General features: G+C 41.7%; 2 protein-coding genes across 11 annotated transcripts in view; one reads left to right on the forward strand and one right to left on the reverse strand.

The window, feature by feature from the left end:
- Positions 1–19,278, forward strand: part of SDCBP (syndecan binding protein) — a 32,440-nt gene extending 13,162 nt beyond the window's left edge. The window contains exons 2-9 of one of the 2 annotated variants that reach the window (XM_060128520.1): positions 3,366–3,431; positions 7,891–7,969; positions 9,077–9,186; positions 12,096–12,257; positions 13,998–14,173; positions 15,519–15,690; positions 16,438–16,529; positions 17,730–19,278. In XM_060128520.1, the coding sequence (XP_059984503.1) occupies positions 3,381–3,431; positions 7,891–7,969; positions 9,077–9,186; positions 12,096–12,257; positions 13,998–14,173; positions 15,519–15,690; positions 16,438–16,529; positions 17,730–17,784 (897 nt within the window). In that variant the 5' untranslated portion in view covers positions 3,366–3,380 and the 3' untranslated portion in view covers positions 17,785–19,278. The remainder of the gene's footprint in view (positions 1–3,365; positions 3,432–7,890; positions 7,970–9,076; positions 9,187–12,095; positions 12,258–13,997; positions 14,174–15,518; positions 15,691–16,437; positions 16,530–17,729) is intronic. The other variant, XM_060128521.1, reaches the window with a different exon arrangement.
- Positions 19,279–19,290: 12 nt separating this feature from the next.
- NSMAF (neutral sphingomyelinase activation associated factor) overlaps positions 19,291–23,070 on the reverse strand; it is a 60,445-nt gene continuing 56,665 nt past the window's right edge. For 4 of the 9 annotated variants that reach the window (XM_060128518.1, XM_060128517.1, XM_060128514.1 and 1 more), the window contains 5 exons: positions 22,733–22,816; positions 21,701–21,851; positions 21,158–21,260; positions 20,921–21,030; positions 19,291–19,979 (listed from right to left, as the gene is read on the reverse strand). In XM_060128518.1, the coding sequence (XP_059984501.1) occupies positions 19,885–19,979; positions 20,921–21,030; positions 21,158–21,260; positions 21,701–21,851; positions 22,733–22,816 (543 nt within the window). In that variant the 3' untranslated portion in view covers positions 19,291–19,884. Of the gene's footprint in view, positions 21,031–21,157; positions 21,261–21,700; positions 21,852–22,732; positions 22,817–23,070 lie in introns of all 9 variants that reach the window. The other 5 variants (XM_060128516.1, XM_060128515.1, XM_060128512.1 and 2 more) reach the window with 2 other exon arrangements.

Raw genomic sequence — 23,070 nt, forward strand, 5'->3', positions numbered from 1 at the left:
AGATGTGGAGACACAGAAACACTTGACCTGGGTAGGAAATGGCAAGTCATTTGTGGCTGGAACGTTGTAATGTTTGGAAAGAAACTGGATGAAATGAGACCAAGACATAGTTTGAAGTAAAAACATTAAGGAATCCTTTGTATTTTAGAAGAATGGTGAGATTTAATTAAGGTCAACATACTTAAAATGAACAAACTAAATTTTTAAAAAAGTATAGTTGGAGTGATATTTATTTTTTTAAAAATTCTGGAAAGCCCATTTCTTTTCTTGGCCTGAGTGTGTGGGTATGAGGGACCTCAGAGTTGTTGAGACAACTTGAGTTAATATTAGTTTGAAGAAAAGCTTCTGTGGGGAAAAAAATTGAAAAAACTACTCAGTGAGTTTTGAAATGAGCCACTCGTCCAGTTCATTTTTCATGAGGAAAAATGGGATCTTGTAGGTGACCAGCGGCAGAACCAAAAATGGAAATAGCACCTGGATTACTGGTCAACATTAGTTACAGTGAATTTAAAATGATTGTGTTTATGATGTCGATAAAATGGTTGAAAGTTTAAATAAAATGTGTTTAAGGAGAAAGCTTCTAGGGAAGTGATCTTTTGAGACACAAAAGGTACTTCATTTTGTTTCCCCAGATTAATAGAGTTAAGCCATGTTTGATTGTGCTTTCTCAAGAATTTCCATTTTATCCACAAACCTAGGCCCCGTTTTCCTCTTCAAAACTGTATCAGGCTACTGCTATTCAGCATTTTATTGGAGGTTCTACCCCAGGGCAATTAGGCAAGAAAAAGAAATAACATGGGCAGAGGATTTAAATAGACATTTCTCCAAAGAAGATATAAAATGGCTACTAGGCACATGAAAGATGCTCAACGTTACTAGTCATTAGGGAAATTCAGATCAAAACTACGATGAGATGCTGCTTCACGTGCAGTAGGATTGCTGTAATAAACAGCAGACGATAGCGGGCATGTACTGCGCCGTCCTATGTAAGGGCCTTGAGCCTTCACAGGCTGTATGTGTGCGGGCGTGGGCAGCGGAGCTCTAAGAACCAGTGCCCCGCAGATGCCGGGGGACAACCGCACTGGCCAAGATAGAGAGAAACTGGAACCCTCTCATGCGCCGGTGGGAATGTAAAGTGGTGCAGTCACTTCAGAAACCAGTTCAGTTCCTCAAAAAGTTAGAGGATGCCCATATAACCTGGCAGTTTTACTCTTAGCTGTATACCAAGACAGGTAAGCATTGTGTTTACACACAGATTTGGATATAAATGCTCATTAGCATTACTAGCAGCATCGTTCATAAGTCAAAGTGTAAAGCCACCCAAAATGTCATCAACTGCTACCCAGAAGTGTCATGTCCATACAATGGAATATTGTTCAGCCATTAAAAAGGAGTGAAGTACTGGTACCTGCTACAGCATGAATGGACTTTGGAAGCATTATACTAAGTGAAAGAAACTAGACACAAAAGGCCACATGTCCTGTGATTCCAAGTTAAATGTCCAGAACAGGCAAATCGAGAGGCAGAAAGTAGACTCATACTTTATGGGAGCTGGAGGGACGGGAGAATGGGTGGGCATGGGGCTTCTTTCTGGGGTGATGGAAATGTTATATTAGATGATAGGGACGGTTGCACAGCTCAGAATGTACTAAAAACTGTCAAATTGTATACTTTAAAAGTGAATTTTGTGGTATGTGAAGTGTATCAATTTAAAAAAGAACTGTCATTTAGTATCCAACTAGGAGACAGAAACCATATAGTAATTTGAACAGTGAAAGTTTAGTGTACAGAATTTTTAACGATACCATGATTGAAGAAACAGGGATTGGCCAGTCAGAAGTAAAGAGAACTTTAAAGAACACAGGAAGAGCACATTTACTAAGTGTCTGCTCACCCCAGGGCTGAGATAGAGGGCCCCAGGATGAGCTGTCCTCTTCCTGTATCGGGATCCAGGCTTTGTTGGAGAGAGTGCAGCCGTCACTCAATGGACAGTGAAGTTGCTGAGATACCAGACTTCCTGGATAAGTCTCCCTTTGGGCTGCTGCACCTTGGAACTCGCTGCAAGCCACAGGAAGGGGGTGCTAGGGAGAGCTACTCATGAGGGATGCCTGGCTGGTGACACCATTGCTGGGAACGTGCTCGACAGAGTACTGGGGACGGTTGGCTGCTGTGCACTGCGGGAGCTGGGTGCTGGGGCTGCTCCAAGCTGGCGCCTGGCTGGAGCCGTACACTGGAACTTAGAAAGGAAAATCCCTTTCTCCTGCGGTGCGCCTCCAGCTTCCTCTGCTGACAGAGCTCAGCATCTTGCCACCTGGCGGAAGAGCAGATAATTAGAGGGCCCATCTCCATTTCCACAGAGCAGCCAATTACGGGTGGATTTTGGTTGGCAGGTAATAAATTGATATGTCAAACCCTGTACCAGTTTAGAATATATTCTGTTTTGTTGGGTTTAAAGGAAGTGTTCATCTCAAAACAGCTAAACAAAATTTTGGAGTGTATATCCCTGTAATTCTTTTAGAGAATTGTGTTTTAAATTACTACAAAAAGCAATTCATGGTCACTAAAAATCGTTGAACAATATAGGAATGTTTAAAATATAAAAATGTCCCTCTTATCCCTCAGTCCCTTACCATCTATTTCATTCATTTCTCTTAAAGATAGAACTCTTGATAACAGTTGGTGTATATTGTTTTTTTACATATACATATTTATGTAATATCTGTATATATATATTTTCCTAATAATAGAGGTTTTATACATAGGTAACACGTATGAGCTGTTGTAGATTTTTGTTAGAAGGATGTAATAATACTGGCTCAGTTGCCAAGCCCTTGTGTAAGCTAGATGAGTCACATAATCGTTCTTTGATTTTATTTTTTTTGGGGGGGTACGCGGGCCTCTCACTGTTGTGGCCTCTCCCGTTGCGGAGCACAGGCTCTGGACGCGCAGGCTCAGTGGCCATGGCTCACGGGCCCAGCCGCTCCGCGGCATGTGGGATCTTCCCGGACCGGGGCACGAACCCGTGTCCCCTGCATCGGCAGGCGGACTCCCAACCACTGCGCCACCAGGGAAGCCCCTCTTTGACTTTCTAAACGTCAGAAATCAAGGGGCTTTTTACTAAGGGACGTTTAAGATCTGTAATGGATGTAGTTTGATCACAGAAGGGAGGGAGAGGTAGTTTGGCAACCATTCATCAGCCAGCAGTTTTTAGTATAGCTGCACGCTCATATTTTCCCATGTGTTTTGCAAATTAAATGTCTCTTGTGTTAAACATTTATACACGTTTATGTGTATGTTGCTGGCTGCATGTACTGTTGAAATTTCAATAAAATCTGAATCGTAGAAATTTTTTCTTTTTTCTTCAGGAAAATCCTGCAAAAATGTCTCTGTACCCATCTCTTGAAGACCTGAAGGTAGACAAGGTGATTCAGGTATGTTTAAGTCCTTTAATTTAAGTACTTTTTTTTCCCCATGTACTCTGCCATACGTTCTGGTTATAGGTGAAGTGAAGTAAGAAACTTAAATAGTAGATGTATTTGTCCGTTTTTACACTTTATAAACTTTTCAATTTTTTCTAAAGTTTTTCTAACTAAACAGTTAGAAAAGCTAGAGATTCTTCTTCATTTCACTGTGGATTAATGGGTACAGGTTATTATTTCTTTGAAACGGGACTTAAACTCTTCAAAGATAGCTTGGTTTTATAACTAAGGTTTAAATTAAATTTTTTTTTTTCTTGTTGTGGTACGCGGGCCTCTCACTGTTGCGGCCTCTCCCGTTGCGGAGCGCAGGCCCAGCGGCCATGGCTCACGGGCCCAGCCGCTCCGCGGCATGTGGAATCTTCCCAGACCGGGGCACGAACCCGTGTCCCCTGCATCGGCAGGCGGACTCTCAACCACTGTGCCGCCAGGGAAGCCCTAAATTAAATACATTTTTAAGTTGGTAAAATATACTACAACTTCTTAGACATTCATTGTCTTGTTTAAAATTCGTACGTTCCTTTGGGTTTTCAGGTATGACAAGTCTTTAACATAATTGTCTTCTCTGAAGTTAAAAATCATAGAAATAGGGAGGTACATGCTGCTTTAGGAAGAGTAGTAGTGTAAATGCACAATGAAAGTGTAGTGATTTGTGTCTTTTTAAATGTAAGCAGCAGACAGTTTACTTGTTCCTGCTCTAAGTGGCTGTGTTAGTACAGTTTTTCTAATTTCATTAAGTCAGAAATTTTTGTATTCCTTTATGTAAGTATTAGTTTTGAAGGTAGATGCTTCTGCTTAAGAAGAAAGTTTGCGATTGGGATCAATTCTTGCAGTTCTGTAAATTTTTATTTTTCTTTTTAACTAGAGATAATTATTTAATGAACCCATCGTGTTTCCAGTTTACTTTCAGCTTGTTCTCTCAAAGTCAGAATTTTTTCAGCTGTCATTTGTTCTTCTAATTTGACAAGACAGATTGAGCTCCCTGTTATACTTCTTTATTGCTAAAATCTTTTTGATACGATAAATGTGATGAAATTCTTTCATTTTGAGTTGTTTTAGTACTTCAAAGCTTCTTCCCCTAAAGATCATTTTACTTGAGGTCTTGACCTCAGTTTACTCTAAATGAGATTTACTTCTTAACAATTATTTAATGAACAGAAAAACGTTTATTAGAAACTTGTGAGAAGAATACAAGAATACAAGTGTTTTTTAGGCAAATTGTTGGCCCTTTTAGGGTGAAGAAAAACCCCAGCAAAAATAGTAACAAATGTGTAGCTGAAATTGTTCGCCGTGTAGCAGTGATTGGATAAAAATGGGGGGGGGGGATCATGACCACTTGTTTTCCATCATGGCGCCCCTGTGGATGTTGATGGGTGGTTTGTAAAATCTCTGACATCCGTTCAGCTGCAAAGGCTTTGGTGCCGGACCGTTTTAAGTGGACTGTTCGGTCATCTGAAATCTCTCTTTTTTTCTTTGGTATTTTGTCATTGTTTTTCTCATGGTTTTTATTTCCACGAAGTTCATCTGAACAGGCACTTTCTTTTTAAAAAGCTTTTATTTGAAATATTTACCCTTCAAGAATAACAGTTAAGCCATTAATGTGATATCAGGGCACTAAGTGATAGGATTTGCAGATGGGTCTGAGAAAATGACTAATTTCCTTTTTGTGCTTTTTTTTTTTTTAGTTTTGATGGAATTGAACTTTAAATTAACCATAGTAGACTTTGAGCAGAGGTTTTTTATTTTGAGAGCAGCGGAAAGAGAAGGAAACAGTTGATACTGGCAAATGTTGGATTGGAAGATAAAGAGGGCTGTAGTCTACGTCAGGCTGACCTCTTGAAGGAGAGGCAAATTATATGGGTATTTCCATTAGAAGACTTTTTATGTCCTGAGCAGAAAGCTGGCTGCCTGGAGATGTAACAGCAAGTAAGGAGGGGGACAGATGGTTCTTAAATTCTCACTGGATTTTAAAAGATTCCTAACCCAGCCACTGCAGTCTGGGGCTGGGGCTGGTTTTATTTTTTGTCTTCATTTTCTATGGTAGGTGATACTTGGGCTTTTGTTTTTGAGATGCCTCTGTAAAGGTGGGGTTCATTTTCTCCCCTCCTGGCCTTTTATACCACGGCAAAACTAAATTGCAGCATTTTGTAAACTGTCTTACAATCAACGTTAGGCTTGTGGCTTTCAGTATCATACAGTCCCTGAACCTCCCTGTCCCCTGTGAGTCTTTGAGAGGAACCTGTGGTTGCCACACCTGTGCAGAATAAGCTGGTAAGAAACCGTGATTTCGTCAGTTTCCTGTCACAGTGAGCAGAGATTGACACTGGTGGCTCCATGAGCGTGGTGTCTCCACATGCTTTCTGTAATGGCAGAAACAACACGCTCTGGCATAACTGTGCTCCGTGGGACACCCCCTGCCTCCAGACACCATCCCCCTCCCACCCTTTTTTTTAAAAAATAGTTTGAGATTTCAAGTATGTGTGAAATGCTGTGCTACATTTAATGGCTTATAGTCCTTAAGCCCTTATTGTACCATCTTTCTTTTGTTTTTACTACAGAATATATAGTAAGTAAATACATAACTTTGCAGAGAGCTTTTTATATATGTTCTTACTTCAGTATTCCTTGGATGAGAACAATAGCAGTGAATGAAAGAACAGAAAATAATCAGTGTAAAAAAGGATCAGCTTTTTAAAATTAGTAAATTCTATTTTTTCAGAGCAGTTTTTAGGTTCACAGCAAAATTAAATGGAAGGTAGTTTCCATGCCAGTGACCCCTCCCATGCACCTCCCCCCGACTCCACCTACACAGTGCATACAGTGCCCGCCTTCCCCACTGCCAGCATCCTCCCCAGCACGGTGTATTTGTTACCATTGATTAACCTGCCCTGACACAGTACTGCCACCTCAAGTCCAGAGTTACACTTGACGTCCACTCTTGAGGTTGTTCGCTCTGTTGGTTTGGACAGATGTGTGGTGACATATAGCCACTGTTGTAGTGTCGTGTAGAATATTTTCACTGCCCTCACCGTCCTCTGTGCTGTCCATTCCCCCCTCCTTTTCCAGAATGTCCTATAGTTGGAGCCTTTTCTGATTGGTGTCTTTTGCTTAGTGATGTGCATTTAAGATTCCTCCATGTCTTTTCATGGCAAGCTCATTTCTTTTTAGTGCTGAACAGTATTTTTTTTCTTAGAGATTAGCCAAGAAGCAGTCCACTGGCCACTAACTAGCTCCTTTTAGCTGATAGTTGGTGAAAGAATTTTCATAATTCAGCATACTTTGAGTCTGTGGATATGTTTAAAATTATAAAGATTTTCATGCTGCATTTTATTTGTTTAGATTGTGACAGATGATGAAACAGTAAATATTAAAGAATGACCCAATAACAAGCATATCAGAACATTTACAATCCAGAGAGTGAGGTACCTTCAGTGGTTTTGTAGACTTTCCTTATTTAATTAAGCTTCTATCTCTCTAAGCATCTTTGGGACTACTCTTAGCATTAATTTCAGTGCTAGGTTGATATGTAGGTATAAACTTCATTACCTAATTGACATATTTCTGACTAAGTAAGTAAAAAAATGATATTAGAGATGGATCTTACAACTTACTGCCAACCAGTGACATGTGTCTATTTTAGAAAGTCAGATGTATCTGTAAAGGAAAAAGGAGTTCCTTCAGTGGAATACTTAAAACGACACAGGTTGCAAAGGCAGCCCTGGGAGGAGTTCCTGGCATGCTTGCGCATGAGTCGTACTGATTAAGTGTGTGCGCACTGTCAAAGTTTCTGCAAGCTTGACAGTTATAAGTTACATTACTTTACCATCATTTTTATGTCAGTGATACAGTATGTGTTTTGCATAGTTTGTATTATTTATGTATTTAGTATAACATAACCCCTTCTCATACTTGCTAAAATGTAGATAAAGATTATTTCAGTGGGATATGCTAAAATGGCGAAATAAATATAAGTAACTTAATAAATATTTAAATTTTTAGGTGTTTTTCTGATATATGACGTTTTATATAAATACGGTTAAGCTTTTTTCACATGTAAATAAGATACTTAGACTAATTAGCAAAAGAATAACGAAAACGTAATGTGTGTAACCTTCATTTTATAATGCATTTTGAAAATATTAATTTGCAGTAGCGCTGTGAAATATTGATTATATTTAGAATGGTGCTAAGTCACGTTTTATACGATAGTGTTAAATATAACATGAAATACATTTTTGATTTGTGGATTTTCTTTGAAAAATATATTGCTGAAAGTTTGGAATTAAAATTTCTTGAATAAAACTAAAGTGTTCTAGTTTCTTTTTGGAATTACTGGATTTAACTTATAAATTATATAACAAGCTTAAGTATCTGTATAGCATTGGTGTTAGAATTTTCTTCTTTTCTTTTTCAGGCTCAAGCTGCCTTTTCTGCAAACCCTGCCAATCCAGCGATTCTATCTGAAGCGTCTGCTCCCATCTCTCAAGATGGAAGTAGGTTTATACTTCGGGTTCATTCTCCTTGAACACAGATACTTGTTAAGCCTTCTTTTGCTGAAATAGGGAATCCAAGATTCTTTTTTTTTTAACATATACAGCATGAAATGGTGGTTAAAGCTCTAATAGTAAGAAGAAAAAAAATGTTCATTTCAAAAAATAACGCTTTAATCAAGAAAGTGAACTGTGAATATGAAGGTGTGTTTTATGACTTAATGAAAATTAAGTTAAATGGAACTCGCTGGCTGAACTGTCCTCTTTGCAGGGCTTGGGGGTTGGTAGAGTTGAAATTTCCAGCCGCTTCCTTCTGAGGGAACTTGCCAAATCCTGGAGTCTCTCCCCGGGTTTCATATCCTCCTTCCTGGTCCCTTTTCCTTCTAAGTTCATAGGGATTCAGGACGGAACCCTTAAATAACATGACTTAAGATACAAAAGGAGTGTTAAATGGGTTTTTATGACCTGTCATCTTAGAACATTGTTTCTTTTAGAAAATTCATTTTAAGTCACAAAGCATGTCAAAAAGAGCTTTTGGAAATAGTACCTGACTTTGCTACTCGGTTAAATACTGTCAGTATTTAAATGTACTGTTTCCAAGATTTCATTGGTATGTGCTTTTAACATTCCTAAAATGATACGACACTAAATAAATTTACAAGCTTTCAGTTTGTTTTTTGTAGTTCAGAAGAATCATTTCATAGCTGTGTTTACTGAATGAATTTAAAAAGTAGCTGACTGGACAGTGTACATTTTGGTCCGTTGTTCTTAAGTGGAGAATCAGTGGTATGTTTACAAAATTCCTAATCAAATAGGTTTAAGAAAAAGGCAGGGCAAGGTAATTTGGAAAAATTATTTCTACTCTTGAGTATTGTGAAATCTGAGGTTTCAGTTCAAATGTCTTATTTTACTTTCATCTTTAACTTTTTCTGTATTTTCCATTTCTACTTGTCATTACAGAGAGAGTGGGATTTTCCAAATTGCTAATTTAAATCCATCTTAGATTTTATAAGTTAAATGTAATTTTTTAACACAAGTAAAAGTCCATAATAACAGTTTTTGAGTATTCTACCAATGTTTTTTCTTTATTCATTTATTCGTTTATATTAGATCTCTATCCTAAACTGTATCCGGAACTCTCTCAGTACATGGGCCTGAGTTTAAATGAAGAAGAAATGCGTGCAAATATGGCTGTGGTCCCTGGAGCACCAAGTCAGGGGGTATGTATAGTGTGATTTTGAATTATGTGAAATCATACTTTACACGTAGATATAAGCTAACTCGTCTCTGTGGTTAACTCACAAATGTATAACTTTAGCATTGACCTCTTCTCAGGGATTTTAGATTGCCTTCTAGATATCGCTTTTTATGTAGTCTACTTATGTGCTATGGCCGCTTTTCTAATTTATTAGGAGTTAAAGATTCAGATGCCTCTGACTGGTCCATTCTCCTTCATCTTCTGCATTTAGTCAGTTAAAGACCTAGTGATTCTGTTTCTACTGTGTTTCTTCTATTCATGTAATCCATTCCAGTCCTGGTATAACCCTATTCAGGGTTCCTGTACTTGTAACCTAGATTATTATAGTAGTCTCTGACTTTTCCTCTCGTAACTTCTTATATCAAACAGTACTAGGCTGCTGCTGGACTCGTCATTCAGAAATACAGGTCTGTCATACCTTCTTGTTGCTCATAATCTTCTAAGGTTAAGTCTAAAGTTCCTTGTAATTAGACACCAAATTCTCGGCTTAAATATAGTGTATCTCAGTCTTTTGTTAAGATTATTGCGGTAAGACCATAGTACTTTATAGCACTTGTCATAATTATAGGTAGATGCTTAACTTCATGAAGATAGGGTCCATGTCTGTGTTGTTGCCATGACCCCAGTGCTTAACACAGTACCTGGCTTTTATTTATTCACCAAATATTTATTAAAAACTTACATGAGTCAGGACAGTTGGGACAATAGGAAACCACACTAGATTTTTCAACAGAGATAACTTAAGAAATCACACAGGTTGAAGAATTTAAAAAAGCAAAAGTGGAACACAGATGTAATTGCAGAAGGTAGCTGCTTCTCCTAGGAATGGGGCGCTACACAGGGTGGAGGTTGGAATTATCAGAGCTGACAGGCATGGTGGAAGAGCCCCGTGACCTGGGCCTCAGAGGCGGGGACGCTGGCTGTGGGTACTGGTGCCTCTGAGGGGTTGTACCAGGGAGGCTGGTCCTGGGAGTGTCAGTAAAATCTGGAGAATGGAATCAACTGCTGTCAGCAGCGTTAAGGGATAGACTCAGGCAGTGCTGCTAGCAGCAGGGGGCAGGCAGGAGGAACGAGACACTTGCCCTCCTCCGCGTGTGCTGGGTGCTGACCAGAAACCCCCGGTAGAGGAGTGTGTCATTTGCATGGTCAGGCCCCAGCTGCACCAGCTAGGGTGGGTTCGGAGCTGACAGTAGCTTATACCTGGTGCTGCCTGCTCCTCTGACCATTCAGTATATCCACATGCTTCCTTATAGTTTCCCCTTAAAAGATGCAGTGCTTCCTAAGATTGAGGTTCAGCAAATATTTTCTGTTAAGGGAACCATGGTAAGTATTTTAGGCTTTGCTAGCCACATATGTCAGTACAGACAGAGAACTCGAAAGCCTTCAGGCAGACGTGAACTTGGCAGACCTGAGAGACAAGGCCTAGGTGATGGGCAGACAAGGCAGAACATGGTAGCAGATGGCATTGGAGGGGTTGGCATTGGAAGGGTAGTCAGGGCCAGGTGGCCTGCAGCCTCGTAGCGCATGGTAAGGGACTGGGCTCTGAGTTGGGAAGTGACATAATCTGATTTATTTTAAAAAGGTTTCTATGCTTGCTGTGTGGCAAATGAATAGAGGGCAAGATGGAAGCAGGGAGACTATCTGGAAGGTTATTGTAGCTGCCCTGGGCAGGAGGGGGGCAGAGGTCACGTGGTGGTGATCATGCGGTCTTCTTAGTAAGAACACTAGGCAAGTGCTTAGCAAAACTTGGTGGGAAGAATGAAGATTTCTTTTCCAAGAGTAAGGCCGCTCCAAAGCTGCTCCTTTTTTGTCCTATATTCCAGCGAAACTAAATAATTCATTTGCTTCTTAAGTTTTTCTTTTTCTATCCTATTACCTAATTTTCCTGTGCTCTTATAGCTATAATCATTGACTTTTTGTAATTCTTCAAAAGTTACATTTTCTGGTATTGTGTTCTAATTTGTAGTATAGCTCTGTGTGTTACTCCGATAGACCATCAACTTTGGAATATGGTATCATAATTACCATGGATTCTGAACGAAAAAATTTGCAGTCTGTGGTGTGTGTGTAACTGAGGTTCCTCTTTCCCTATCATTGCTGCTCTGAGCATCACAATTATTAGGTGGATCAGAGCTTTTTATGACAGATTCCAATTAAGAAGCCTTGGTAATAAATAAGCTCTTCCCTCACTGTCTCTGGTAGAGGGTAAAGGGTCCACTTAAAACAATAAACTGATTTTGGTCAAGAAAACTTGAAAAAATGAGGAACTTGAAACAATGGTACCTGACAGAGTCCCTAGTATAGCTATTCTAGGGCTGTTTGGTGAGTCTGTTCAGTTGGTTAATCCATAGATGTTTATCACTGGGGACGAGAAATACCGTTTGACTGTCTTGTGTGTGTCAGCACTCGTATAACATGCACTTTTCATCCTCACAGTGGAGCTGTGAGCTAAGAAGTTTTCCCCTTTATAGAAACTCTGAAAGCGTAAGTAGATTGTTGAAGATTGTTGAAGAAGGCCATATAAAAGAACCCTCTGGAAAATGCTGAGTGAATTTCAAAAGTATGATATGGCCTTTTTAACGTTCAAGGATAATTTGGCTTGAAGACAAGCCAAAGTACACATGGAATAGATGCCAGTGAATTCACGAGGCAGCAGAGAGTCTCTTGGAGACATAGATGTGGGAATAAGTTACCTGAAGAATTAGTTTAAAAAAAGTCATTTTTGCAAAAAATCAAATTTTATCTGAAGGAAATAATTTTCAGATTATATTTTGGGAAACCACAACTGAATATATTCAAGTAACTTATCATTTTAGAGTTTTTCAGGGAGAATGTTTCTAAATATTGACAGGTTGTGTATGTTTCTGTCAGCAGCTGGTAGCAGGAGCTTCCAGCATGAACTGTATGGTGGCTCCTGTAACTGGTAATGATACTGGAATCCGCAGAGCAGAAATTAAGCAGGGGATTCGGGAAGTCATTTTGTGTAAGGATCAAGATGGAAAAATCGGGCTCAGGCTTAAATCCATAGATAATGTGAGTATTTTGTACTGTTTATTTGAATTTGTCTATTATTAAGTGATCAACGTTAGAATAATTTAAAATGTAGGTGCTTTAGTTTTAATGGTGCTCTGTGATCGAGAGTATTTTAAATCCGACGTTCCACTTGGAGACGCCGCCCCGTTCTGAAGAGGCAGAGTTGGGACTTCCAGCGTTACCTTGAATGAAATTTTTTTTTCTTTTTTGAGTCCTTTTCTTGGAATAAAGTTGACTAGTCTGCCTGTAAACATTAACAGTTTATACAAGTAGAATTCTGGCATTGAAATAGGGCAACACATGAGGAAGTTAAGGGAAGACTGACCAGTGAGAATCAGTGGTCTTATGATGTGTGTTTTTAAACTAAAAGATCATATAACTTGTTGTAATGTGGTCTTACAGGTCTGTTATTTCCATCCTTCAGTTTGGGTTTAATGAGGCATTTTCTAGGCAACAGTGACTTTCAAAAGTACTTTAGAGTTACTTTTGCCTCTCACCTTACCAGACTGAAGAAATTAAACCCGGTTACTCTGAGGAAACATTCAGGAATGTTGAGGATGTGCTGAGTCTTCACCCCGATTTGTGGGTTTAGGCATTATTTATTGGATTCCTTTTCAGTCTTCTTAGCTCAGTGTGACCACCTTTGCACATAGAAAAGGATGGTGTGGCCCATGGCGGAAGGTGGCTGAGGGCACTGTTTGTCTTTGCACACTCGTGGTTTGTGCAAGACACGTGAGCTTGCTGCTCTGGGAAGCTCGGACTTCTCTGCTCTCCCTTCCTGTTCGGTGAATAGAGTACACTGCTGCCCCTTCCTCTGTCCTAAAAAAGGAGACCACACTCTTCACAGCCCGTCCCCCATAGCAGTTATCCTTGCAGTGGGTTTGTCCACTTGACTGAAGCTCATTGGTCCAGCCACTTTGCTGGGTGCCGCCTAGTTTCAGGCCCTGCCCTAAAGTGTAAGACATGTGACATCATGTCTGCCCCAGCTTAAGGTGGGAGAAAGGATCCAGCCTTATAAATGCTTTCGTATTGATGTCTTACCATGCTTCCTTTTCCTTTATGCTACTTATATTGTGCTCAGCATCTGAGATTGAGAGTTTACATAAGTAAAAACATCCCTGTGGGTTTAGTTCTCAGGTACTCGTACTTGAGTTTTCTGTATTTACTTCATAGTAGATTCTTTTAACTGGAATGGTATTGAATGTGCCCACCTTTTTAGGCTGTTAAATCTAATCGTAGTGATTATGCATAATTTAGCAAGTGGGCAAAGGAATTCTTCAGCTCAAAAGGTAGAGTTCTGACCTTAGACTATCATTTTTTAAACTGTAAGAGAAATCACACAACTTCTAACACTTGACTCCCTTTCCCCCTAAATAATGATCAGGTGCTAATACCTGTTTGGTATTTTATCAAACTCATAGAAGCTTACATTTATTACAGTAATCTGACTTTATTTTCCTTTAGTCTTTTTATTCCAAGATGGGGGGGGTGATGGAGGTTGGTCGGGTGGGTCATGATTTGAGGTAGAAATTACCACTGAGATCTCACTTTTTTACCTATTTCTTAGGGTACTGCCTTGATAAAATTTTCAGTTTCGTTCTTGGGGATAATGACACATACTTACTCATGTAATTTTTTTATTTTTAAATAGGGTAGATTCCTAACCAGTTGGTTCCTAATTTTCCAGCATTTTTAAACATGTAACAGTGGTAAATGACCGGTGATTTTCCTGTTCTCTAGGGTATATTTGTTCAGCTAGTCCAGGCCAATTCTCCGTCCTCGCTGGTTGGTCTGCGATTCGGGGACCAGGTGCTCCAGATCAACGGGGAGAACTGTGCTGGCTGGAGCTCCGACCGAGCACACAAGGTGCTCAAGCAGGCTTTTGGAGAGAAGATCACTATGACCATTCGTGACAGGTGAGCTGACTAAACAGTCCACGGGGACACTCAAGACTCGTTTTCCTTTTCTTGGGCTTTTAAGATTCTGTGAATGTAATATTTTGTTGCAGAAAATGATCAAATGTTTCTGATTAGCCTTCTACCCTTGCAGTTGTGCAGTGCAGATTTTTCTTACGTAGTTTGACTTTTTAAAAATAGCATTCTGGTTTAGCATACACTTTATTCCAGAGCTTATAGAAATCGGTCCTCTAAGAAGTCACTTTCCTTTCTTAATCTGTTTCTCTAGAAAATAGAAAAGAAGGATAGAAAGGTAACTAAGCAGGCGTCTCAGCCTTGCTTTCCGGTTTCCTGCTCAGGGTAGACACGTGGTGCAGGGCCCCTGCAGAACTCCACGGGGTCTGCAGGTTCAGGAAACCCAATCTGGCCTTTTGGGTGGATGAGGCTCTAGTTGTCAGGTGGGAGGATGGAACGCTTTCTTTAGCTTGTTTATTTATATTGGAAACATTCAGCACACGTACTGCGGGCTTCCTTCCCGGCCACATGGGCGTTGAGGGTGGACCTGTATCACATTGTTAGCTTTAGGGGTTTTATTCGTCTTAGTTAAATTTGTTTTATCTACCTGTGTGTTTCCATATCACACATGGTAGGTGGTAAACATTTTGTAGAGGAATGCCACCTTTGCTTTATATCTAAGGAAAATTTCAAAAAGTAACTTGGACTAACACGAAGACATGACTGTTGTGAAGTTTATAACGTGCAGTTCGTATTTCGTCACGAAACCTGTGCAGTCACGTGGCGGCAGAGTGGGCAGGTGCAGCTGGAGGGCGGCCGGTGCACGCAAGCACACGGCCGTCTTAACCACCTTTTCTCCTAAGGGGCTGGGGAACTTCGGTCTCGCTGCTTCTGCGGTTCTTCTAAAACAGAGCAAAAATATCTTCTATAAAGTTTTCGAAATCAAGATGTGAGAAATATTTTAAAGGTTCTAAACAAAATAAGTATTTCCTAAGACGTTAAAAAAGATAAAAATTCATTTTTAAGACTGATTTTTGTTCAAACCTGTCTTCGTGTTAAATTACAGCGAGTACTGTAATTTCAAGGGAAGAGCATATTGATAACTGCATGAAGGTTAAGTCTTTGATGCTTATAAGAAGGAAATCGTAAGGCAGGCAAACCGTAATGGAGAGAATTTCTTAAAAAGTCATCTTTTGCGCTAAGATGTACAAAATCCGTGCCAGACATACTAAGTAGCTCTCATTGGAAACAGTGAGTTTATTGTGACAAAGTATCCAGTGTGTCAGAATGGAGATCCATGAAAATGCTTACTTTGGAATTAAAGTTTTAATTGAAGCCATTATGTTTACAGGCCCTTTGAACGGACAGTTACCATGCACAAGGACAGTACTGGACATGTTGGCTTTGTCTTTAAAAATGGAAAAATCACATCCATAGTGAAAGATAGTTCTGCAGCTAGAAACGGTCTTCTCACGGAACACAACATCTGTGAGGTCAACGGACAGAACGTCATTGGACTGAAGGTCAGGAGCACAACTTAGGACTCAGTCTGCTGCAGTTTGATTTTAGCAAAAGCGTCTTTTTCATTTGTCTATTTCACTGGTGCTGTTATTGACCAACCTGTAGAAATTCAGTGGGGTCCTGGGCTCTGGCCGTGCTCTCACGCTGGGGCTACCACCTGGAATTGTGGCTTCTGTAGTGGGGGGCAGGGGCTAGGCTAGATCTCTGAAGTCCTTCGACCTAGAACTGTGGAGACCTGAGCACTGAAGATTTTGAGGACACTCTGGATGGATGAATGATTGCTTTTTTCAATCCAGGAGTTGTAGGAAATGCACAATAGTTTACGTTCAGATTAGTACTTCACTCTTACGGTTTATTCCCTCCACATATTCCTAAATAGAACTATTTTGAGGTCTAAAGGTTTTCATTAAGACCTGCTCGTTTCATTAACCTGGGTTAAGAATACAGTTAGCCGAGGGGCTATGGTAATATTGTATATGGGGACAGTGATTTGATCGTACGTGATGAGAAGAATGATTTGTTGGCTGATATTTTCAACTCGGTTTACTTAGCAGTTACCACTCATGAAATTGTGGTTCTGTTGAATTGAAACTTGGTAAAGAAACTAGAAAAACTATAAATACCAAGGGTCAGGATTTTAGAGACATTAGCAAAACCTCAAAGGACATATATTTTTTTTACCAACAGTAGTTTTATATGTATTTAACAAAGCTTCAGTAGAATTAATTTTCATTGTGTGTTTTCAACAGGACTCTCAAATCGCAGACATACTGTCAACAGCTGGGAATGTAGTTACTATTACAATCATGCCTGCTTTTATATTTGAACATATTATTAAACGGTAAGTAGACAAATTCTTCAACCTGATGCTACGTTCACATGACCTCATAGAAGCACTGTGCTGCTTGTAATTCTCAAACCTTTGGGTTTTTTTTTTTACCTAAGAGATGACATTGGCATTATCTAGAAATTTGAAGTAAATTATTTAAATCAGAGGAGTTGGTTGGTAAGGATGACCCCTCACAAATTCCCAAGTATGGAATAAAATCCACTTCCTAAATTTTGATGTTTCCTAGTAGAAAAAGGTACACAGCAGGGGTGGGCAGGCTCTTATCTGCTTTCAGTGAAAGCGTAGTTGTGGTCTGCCTGCAGCTCCTCCGCTCGGTAGACACCTGCTTGTGGTTCATGAAGAATTCTTGCATGTGGGGTGTTGGAGGAAGTCTTTTTTTTTTTTTTTGGCTGTGTTGGGTCTTCATTGCTGCACGCGGGCTTTCTCTAGTTGCGGCGGCTTCTCGTTGCGGAGCACGGGCTCTAGGCACGCAGGCTTCAGTAGTTGTGGCACACGAGCTTAGTTGCTCGGTGGCATGTGGGATCTTCCCGGACCAGGGCTGAAACCCGTGTCCCTGAACTGGCAGGCGGCTTCTTAAGACTGTTGCCCCAGGGCTTCTCTGGTGGCACAGGGGTTGATTCCCGGGAGCATCTCAGGAGGCAGCAAAGCGTGTGGGGTGTGCTGTCCGTCCTCAGGAATGGGACTGGAAAGCTGAGGAGGGAGAACAGAAAGGGGGCGGCCAGGGCTGTCTGCCCAGCAGCTTCTACACTCTGGCTTGGCTCAGCCAGCGTAGAATTCTTGCAGAATCTACCTTGCATGTGGAAACAGAATTTAAAATATTAAAAACATACCACCTGTAAGGGTTTGTTTCGGCTTCTGGGTAGAATGCAGCTAGCCGCTCTTGGGGTCTCGGCGGGGAGAGTTGTCAGGGCTGATCCTGCAAGAGCTCACTTTTTTTAAACCAGTAACAGCTCCCACCCACTTCCTGCCAACAAGTGGCATTGTCGTCTTCTGTCTTCTGAACTATCACAAAGAAACAAGGACTTTTCTGTATCTTATCTAACTTTACTAGCCAGGATGCAGATAGCTTTTCACACTGGGTATTTTGCAAACTACTAGATTAAAACCTTCCCCCGCATTCCAACCTGATGCTCACAGCGCTAGTCTGGATTGGAGTTTTCTCGGTATTTAATAGAAGTGGCTCTCTTGTAGGATGGCCCCGAGCATTATGAAAAGCTTGATGGATCACACCATTCCTGAGGTTTAGAAGCCGTGGCGCAGTGGAAGCTTCACTCAAGTTCTCCCGTTTACATCTCTGGCAACGTACCTTTCTATTATGCACGTGAAGCATATTTCCTGTCTTACAGCAGGGCTGGGGATCTTACTGTCTGATCCGGTATCTTGTTCAGACTTCAAGATAGTTGTAGCCTTATCCTGATTTTACAGTTGAAAGACTTACTTTTGTAGACGAGTGTGTCTTTACTGGAGACCGACTGATACAGGCTCAGCTCTGTTGGAACCAGTCACCTTCAGTCCTGGGTAGCAGGTAGTGCTGTTCATATCACTTTAGTTCTATGGTATATGTGCATTTTTACTGTTACCCATAGTACATTTAGAATGATTACTTTTTTCTTTCAGTTCTGTTTGTATAAAACACCAATTAAGTAACACTGGTTTCATTCCATGTAAGCATTATTATATAGTGTATGTAGGCTGCAGGAGACTGTATTGACTATCATTACGTTTTAACTACCTTTACTTAAATATGCTTGGACTGTCACCATAACAACGTTAAGCCTCTAGAATAAAAGCCAAACTCTTGCTGCCTTTCTCAAGCCCCCAATGCAGTTCTCTGTTAAACGGACACTACTAGCCCAGAGCAGTGTAACGGTACATGCTGAGCACAGCACAGCTGCTTAGCTGCATTTGAGATTTTCTAGTCCTTGTGTAATGGAAACTTTTCCTCTCAGTTACTGGTATCACTTTCTGAGAAATGAATCACTATATACGTAATGTAAAAATTCTTGTGCTCAATAGGAGAAACTCTGCCTTCTTTTCCATGTGTAGATTAAGTGGGATAAGACCTGGCTTTAGGCACCCACATGTAACCCAGCTGCTCTGGGATGTCTTAGAATGCTCTCATTTGTTCCATTTCCTGACCCCTCCCTGCAAACAGAATGACAGCGACACTTCATCCTGATTTGTTTTTCCTTCTCTTTGGTTTATGACTATTCTATTTTAATTGAAAATGTATAAATAAAGTTGGAGTTTAGTCTGTCTGTTATTGCATCATTGGAAACATTAGGCCTGGGGGAGAGAGTCATCTCCCAGAGCGGCCGCCACCTGGGAGCCTGAGGAAAGCCCCTCTGTACTGAGAGGGCCTGAGTGTCGGGAGAAGGGCCTCCAGGCGGGAAGCTGGACTGCACTGAGCCTATTGCTTCCCTGGGGGCACCCAGGCCGAGTCATAGTTAACATTCAACATGCACCAGGGCTTGTAAACGGTGTAGAAAGATCTTACGTCACGTACTTGCTGTGGCTCAGAGGTCGTCAGTGCTACTGCTTCACAGCTTACCTCGTGCGAAATTCAGAAAAGCCAAGCACGGCACGTTTTTCAGTTTGATTCTCTACCTCGTTATCTGGACTTCGGTCTGAAGATAGTTACTGAAGCAGAGGATGATGTTCACGGTACTCAGTATGGTTTTCTGGAAGGATCAGTACTTGAAGTACCCAGTACTTTGTTAATAAATCATTTAAATGAGAATATGAAAACTGCTTTCATTACAGAAAAATATTTTTAATGTCATAGAAAAGATGGGCATTTAATAGCTATAATGAAATAAACCGTTCCCCAGAACTGCTAATCCTTCCCCAGGTTCTTAGAACCTGGGGCCAGGCGGTTATAGAAAGTAAGCACTCTGTGGAAACACACATCCCAAAACCCAGCGGGCAGCAATTGTGTCGAGTAGGAAGACATAACGGAGTGACTCGGCAGCAGAGAATACTCACATTTTCTTGGAAAGTCCTTAAATTGTTCAGTGCTTTTGGGAAGTTTCCCCAGCTGGTTTAGTATCTCTTAGCTACGCTCTCTGCCACCCAAACTTGTCTTCTGACCATCGTCATCCTGGGCTGACCACCTGCCTTACAAATGTTAATGTTTTTCTCCCCAGTACTGCCACATCTCCATCTGCCTTAGAGCATGACAACTAATGGCTTTCAGTGAAGTCACCATGATTTATAAAGTTTAAAACCACAAATTTCTCATGTGGTAAGACTTCTAACTACTATAATTGCACGTTCACCAGGTCGTTTAAAAGTTTGGTTTAAAAAAGCATTACATAGAGTTCAATAATATTCGAGGAAAAGGCACTTAATACTGCAATTTCCAGAACATAATTTGTCTGTCTTCCCCTCCCGTGATGACACTGCTACACTGGTCGTTCATCCACATACACGTTACGGCACCTGCGAGAAGAGACGTGTGGTTAGGGGGTGAGCTGACCAGGAGGTACCACGTGGTCTTGTCCTATAATACAATCTGCATGAACTCAGAATAACTACTCAGTACAAGGAACTTGGGAGGAATAAGAAACTATTTGAATGTAAAGCTAAAGCAACTGGGAATTGCAGAACAGAATACAAATATTATATACACCTGTGACAAAAGTCAGGCAGCAGATGAGAGAAGTAGGGAATTGGTGTGAGTTTGCTGGTTTACTTCCATTTCTATCAGGAGTCAAAGTGTTATTTAAAGCTTGTGAGCTGGGGAAGAAAGGCATAGACAAGTCACTTCAATGTATAATGTTACGAAGAAATAACCACACACAACAGTGACAGAGGGAAGAGAGGGAAGGTGGGCAGTCAGTAGATACTTATAACCATAGCCATTACACGAATTAACCATAAATCCTCCAAGTGCTTGAGAGGAGAGGAAGACGTGCAAATGTAAGCAGAGTGAAAACCCAACGGGCAGAACGGTGACGCACACAGCAGCGCATCCTTCACTAATGTGAGACATCTCCAGAAACCCAGCTGCAGAGTTCTTCCCAGGATGAGGCCCGGTGGCGGGGGGGGGGGTCTGTGGGAGGAAGACTTCATTTCCACTGTGACTCATTACTTTGGCACCGTTTCCATTACTTTCGTATTGTTTCTTCCTACCGTGTGCATGTATTAAATGCACATACAGCTTTTACTTGGCTTTTAATTCTCCATGTGGAAGTCAAAAACTTCCATTCTGGAGTCGACTGTCTCTGAAACCAAGAGCTGCAGGTGGCCTGGCCAGCCAGGATCTGGAGGGGAACGTCCACGGCACAGAGGACACACGGGGAGTTTTCTGCTTGAGAAGGGCTCGTCTGCTGGTGGGAAAAGCAGGTTTGGTGGAGTCAGGTCAACGGCAGACAGCTTACCTGTGTGGCCCTGGATTCTCTCCCTGATCTTCCCCCCGAGAAGGTCCCAGACAAGCAGCTCACCGGACTGACTCCCGGATAAAACCGAATTTCCGTCCCAGAGAAAGCACCTGCAAGAAGGATTCAGAGATCATCCTTTCATCGTCGGTCACGAAGGAAGGGCCAAAGCAGGCCCTGCGCCGTGATCGTGAGCCTGTCCATAAATGTCTTCACCACGAGTAACTCGAGAAAGTGCACCTCTGGGGCTCTTCCGAAGTCATAGAAGAGATGAGCATTCCTGTCTGCACATCCACGACGTTTAGACAGCCGTCTTCTCCTGCGCTGAGGACGTGGCGACTGTCTGTAACACAAGGCGGAACGTGGATACGGGTTACAGCTTCACAAGTGTGGTTTAGATTAACCTGAGATTTTACTGCTGAATCCAGGGGCCAAATGTTCGCTTGAGCTACAGCTACTCGTTGTATTTAACCAATGATGACTAGCCTCTCCCTGAAACGCTTCTGTTTTTAAGACACTGGGCTGATGACCCTTTGGTGTGAATTCATTTACACCTTATAAATTAATTTCTCCAGTGAGGTGAGGAATTAAGAACAGTACCTGATACTGCTTTTCTGATACAAATACCACATATACTGTATTTTCCCATGAAGCAGCCTTACCCATAGGCAAAACCTCTTTTTATCAGCAAACAGTGCTTTTCTTTTTATATTCTTATTATATATTTCAAAATAATAATTCCAGTTCCCCTGGTGTTATCTGTATTAAAAAGGCTAACACTACCTGGGCTGAAAGCAGTATCACATACAGTCCCTGAGTGACATGGAATCTGGTGCAATACGGTAGCTGCAGTGAGGTCCCAGATAGTCACTGTGCCTTCTTTGGTGCCTGAAACCAACAGTGTGCTTGCAGCGCTTAAACTGATGGTATCGACCTAGAGGAGAAAACAGGCGGTACTCCATTTAGAATCATGGTCACTGAGCTGCGTTTCCCCAGCCCATTCCTTCAACACCACCTACTGAATGATAATTCATTTAAAAGTGAAATTCTTCATATGCCAGTGAATACAATGAAGTATTGCTGGGGTAAACGTAACACTTTTCAAAAGAGCCTAAAATTGACAGTCTCAGAATGATAACTCCACGAGTAATGAGTGGTAACAGGGTGCCGGACTGCCCGAAGCACAGCGGCTCCACGATCACCTGGGGAGGTGGGCATCTCTCGGGGTTATCCTCACACGCCCTTCTTGAACTACACAGTAAATAATATGTCTCAACCCCAGTCAGTCTGCTGACCGCGCAGATTCGACACCAGTTCACAACCTCAGAGGAAAGGCAGTAGTACCGCAGGCCACGGCAGGAGATGCAGCCGTGACCTCGTGGAGACAGAGCGGGTGAACAGGACGCGGTGCCAGGCTTGTGCACCCGCTGCACGCACCACGCAGACAGGTTGGTGTCCTCACCCTAGACAGAGGGCCCCCTTTCCACCCTCGGTGTCAGAAAACACATCTAGTTGCCCCGATAGTGTGAGGATACCCAGGTGTTCAACGTCGTGCTCAGACACTGGTCTTTTGGAAGTCTAGCTGGACGGTAGCTAATTCTCAAAGAAACAGCAAACTGGGGGAAAAGAGACAAAGACGACTTGGAAGCCCAAAGAGCTCCAAGAAACGAGCTGAGAGTTTGCCTGTGCTCTCCCCTCCGATGAGCAAAATAATAAGCAAAGCAAAAGATCGTAAACACACAAGTGAAGCCAAGAACCTCCACCACCCCGGACGGGTCAGCTGGGCTCCCGTGCAGCTCTGTTGCCGGTACTCACGCTGACATCGTGCTCCAGCTCGGCCAGCAGGTCAAATTGGTGTCTCCTGGAGCCTGGCATCTCTGCAGGAACCCCGGACCACACCTAGGACGGGACCCATTGCAGAAGGTAGTTGCAAACACTATAAAAGCATTTCTAACACGTGCAGGAAAAACTCTCCTGACTGACCAACTCCCCAGCTGCCAACAAAATGAAATGTCGTGTGGCTCGGTCCCTCTGCCACATGCCTGAGCTTTTATTCCCACCACCACGTGCTTCCCGAGAGTCTGCTGTACCCGTGTCTGCTTCCGTCTCTTGCACTTGCTGCTGTGACTTAAGTATTGTGTGAACTAAAGAAA

Source organism: Lagenorhynchus albirostris, chromosome 17, assembly GCF_949774975.1.
Source record: "Lagenorhynchus albirostris chromosome 17, mLagAlb1.1, whole genome shotgun sequence".
Classification (NCBI taxonomy): domain Eukaryota; kingdom Metazoa; phylum Chordata; class Mammalia; order Artiodactyla; family Delphinidae; genus Lagenorhynchus; species Lagenorhynchus albirostris.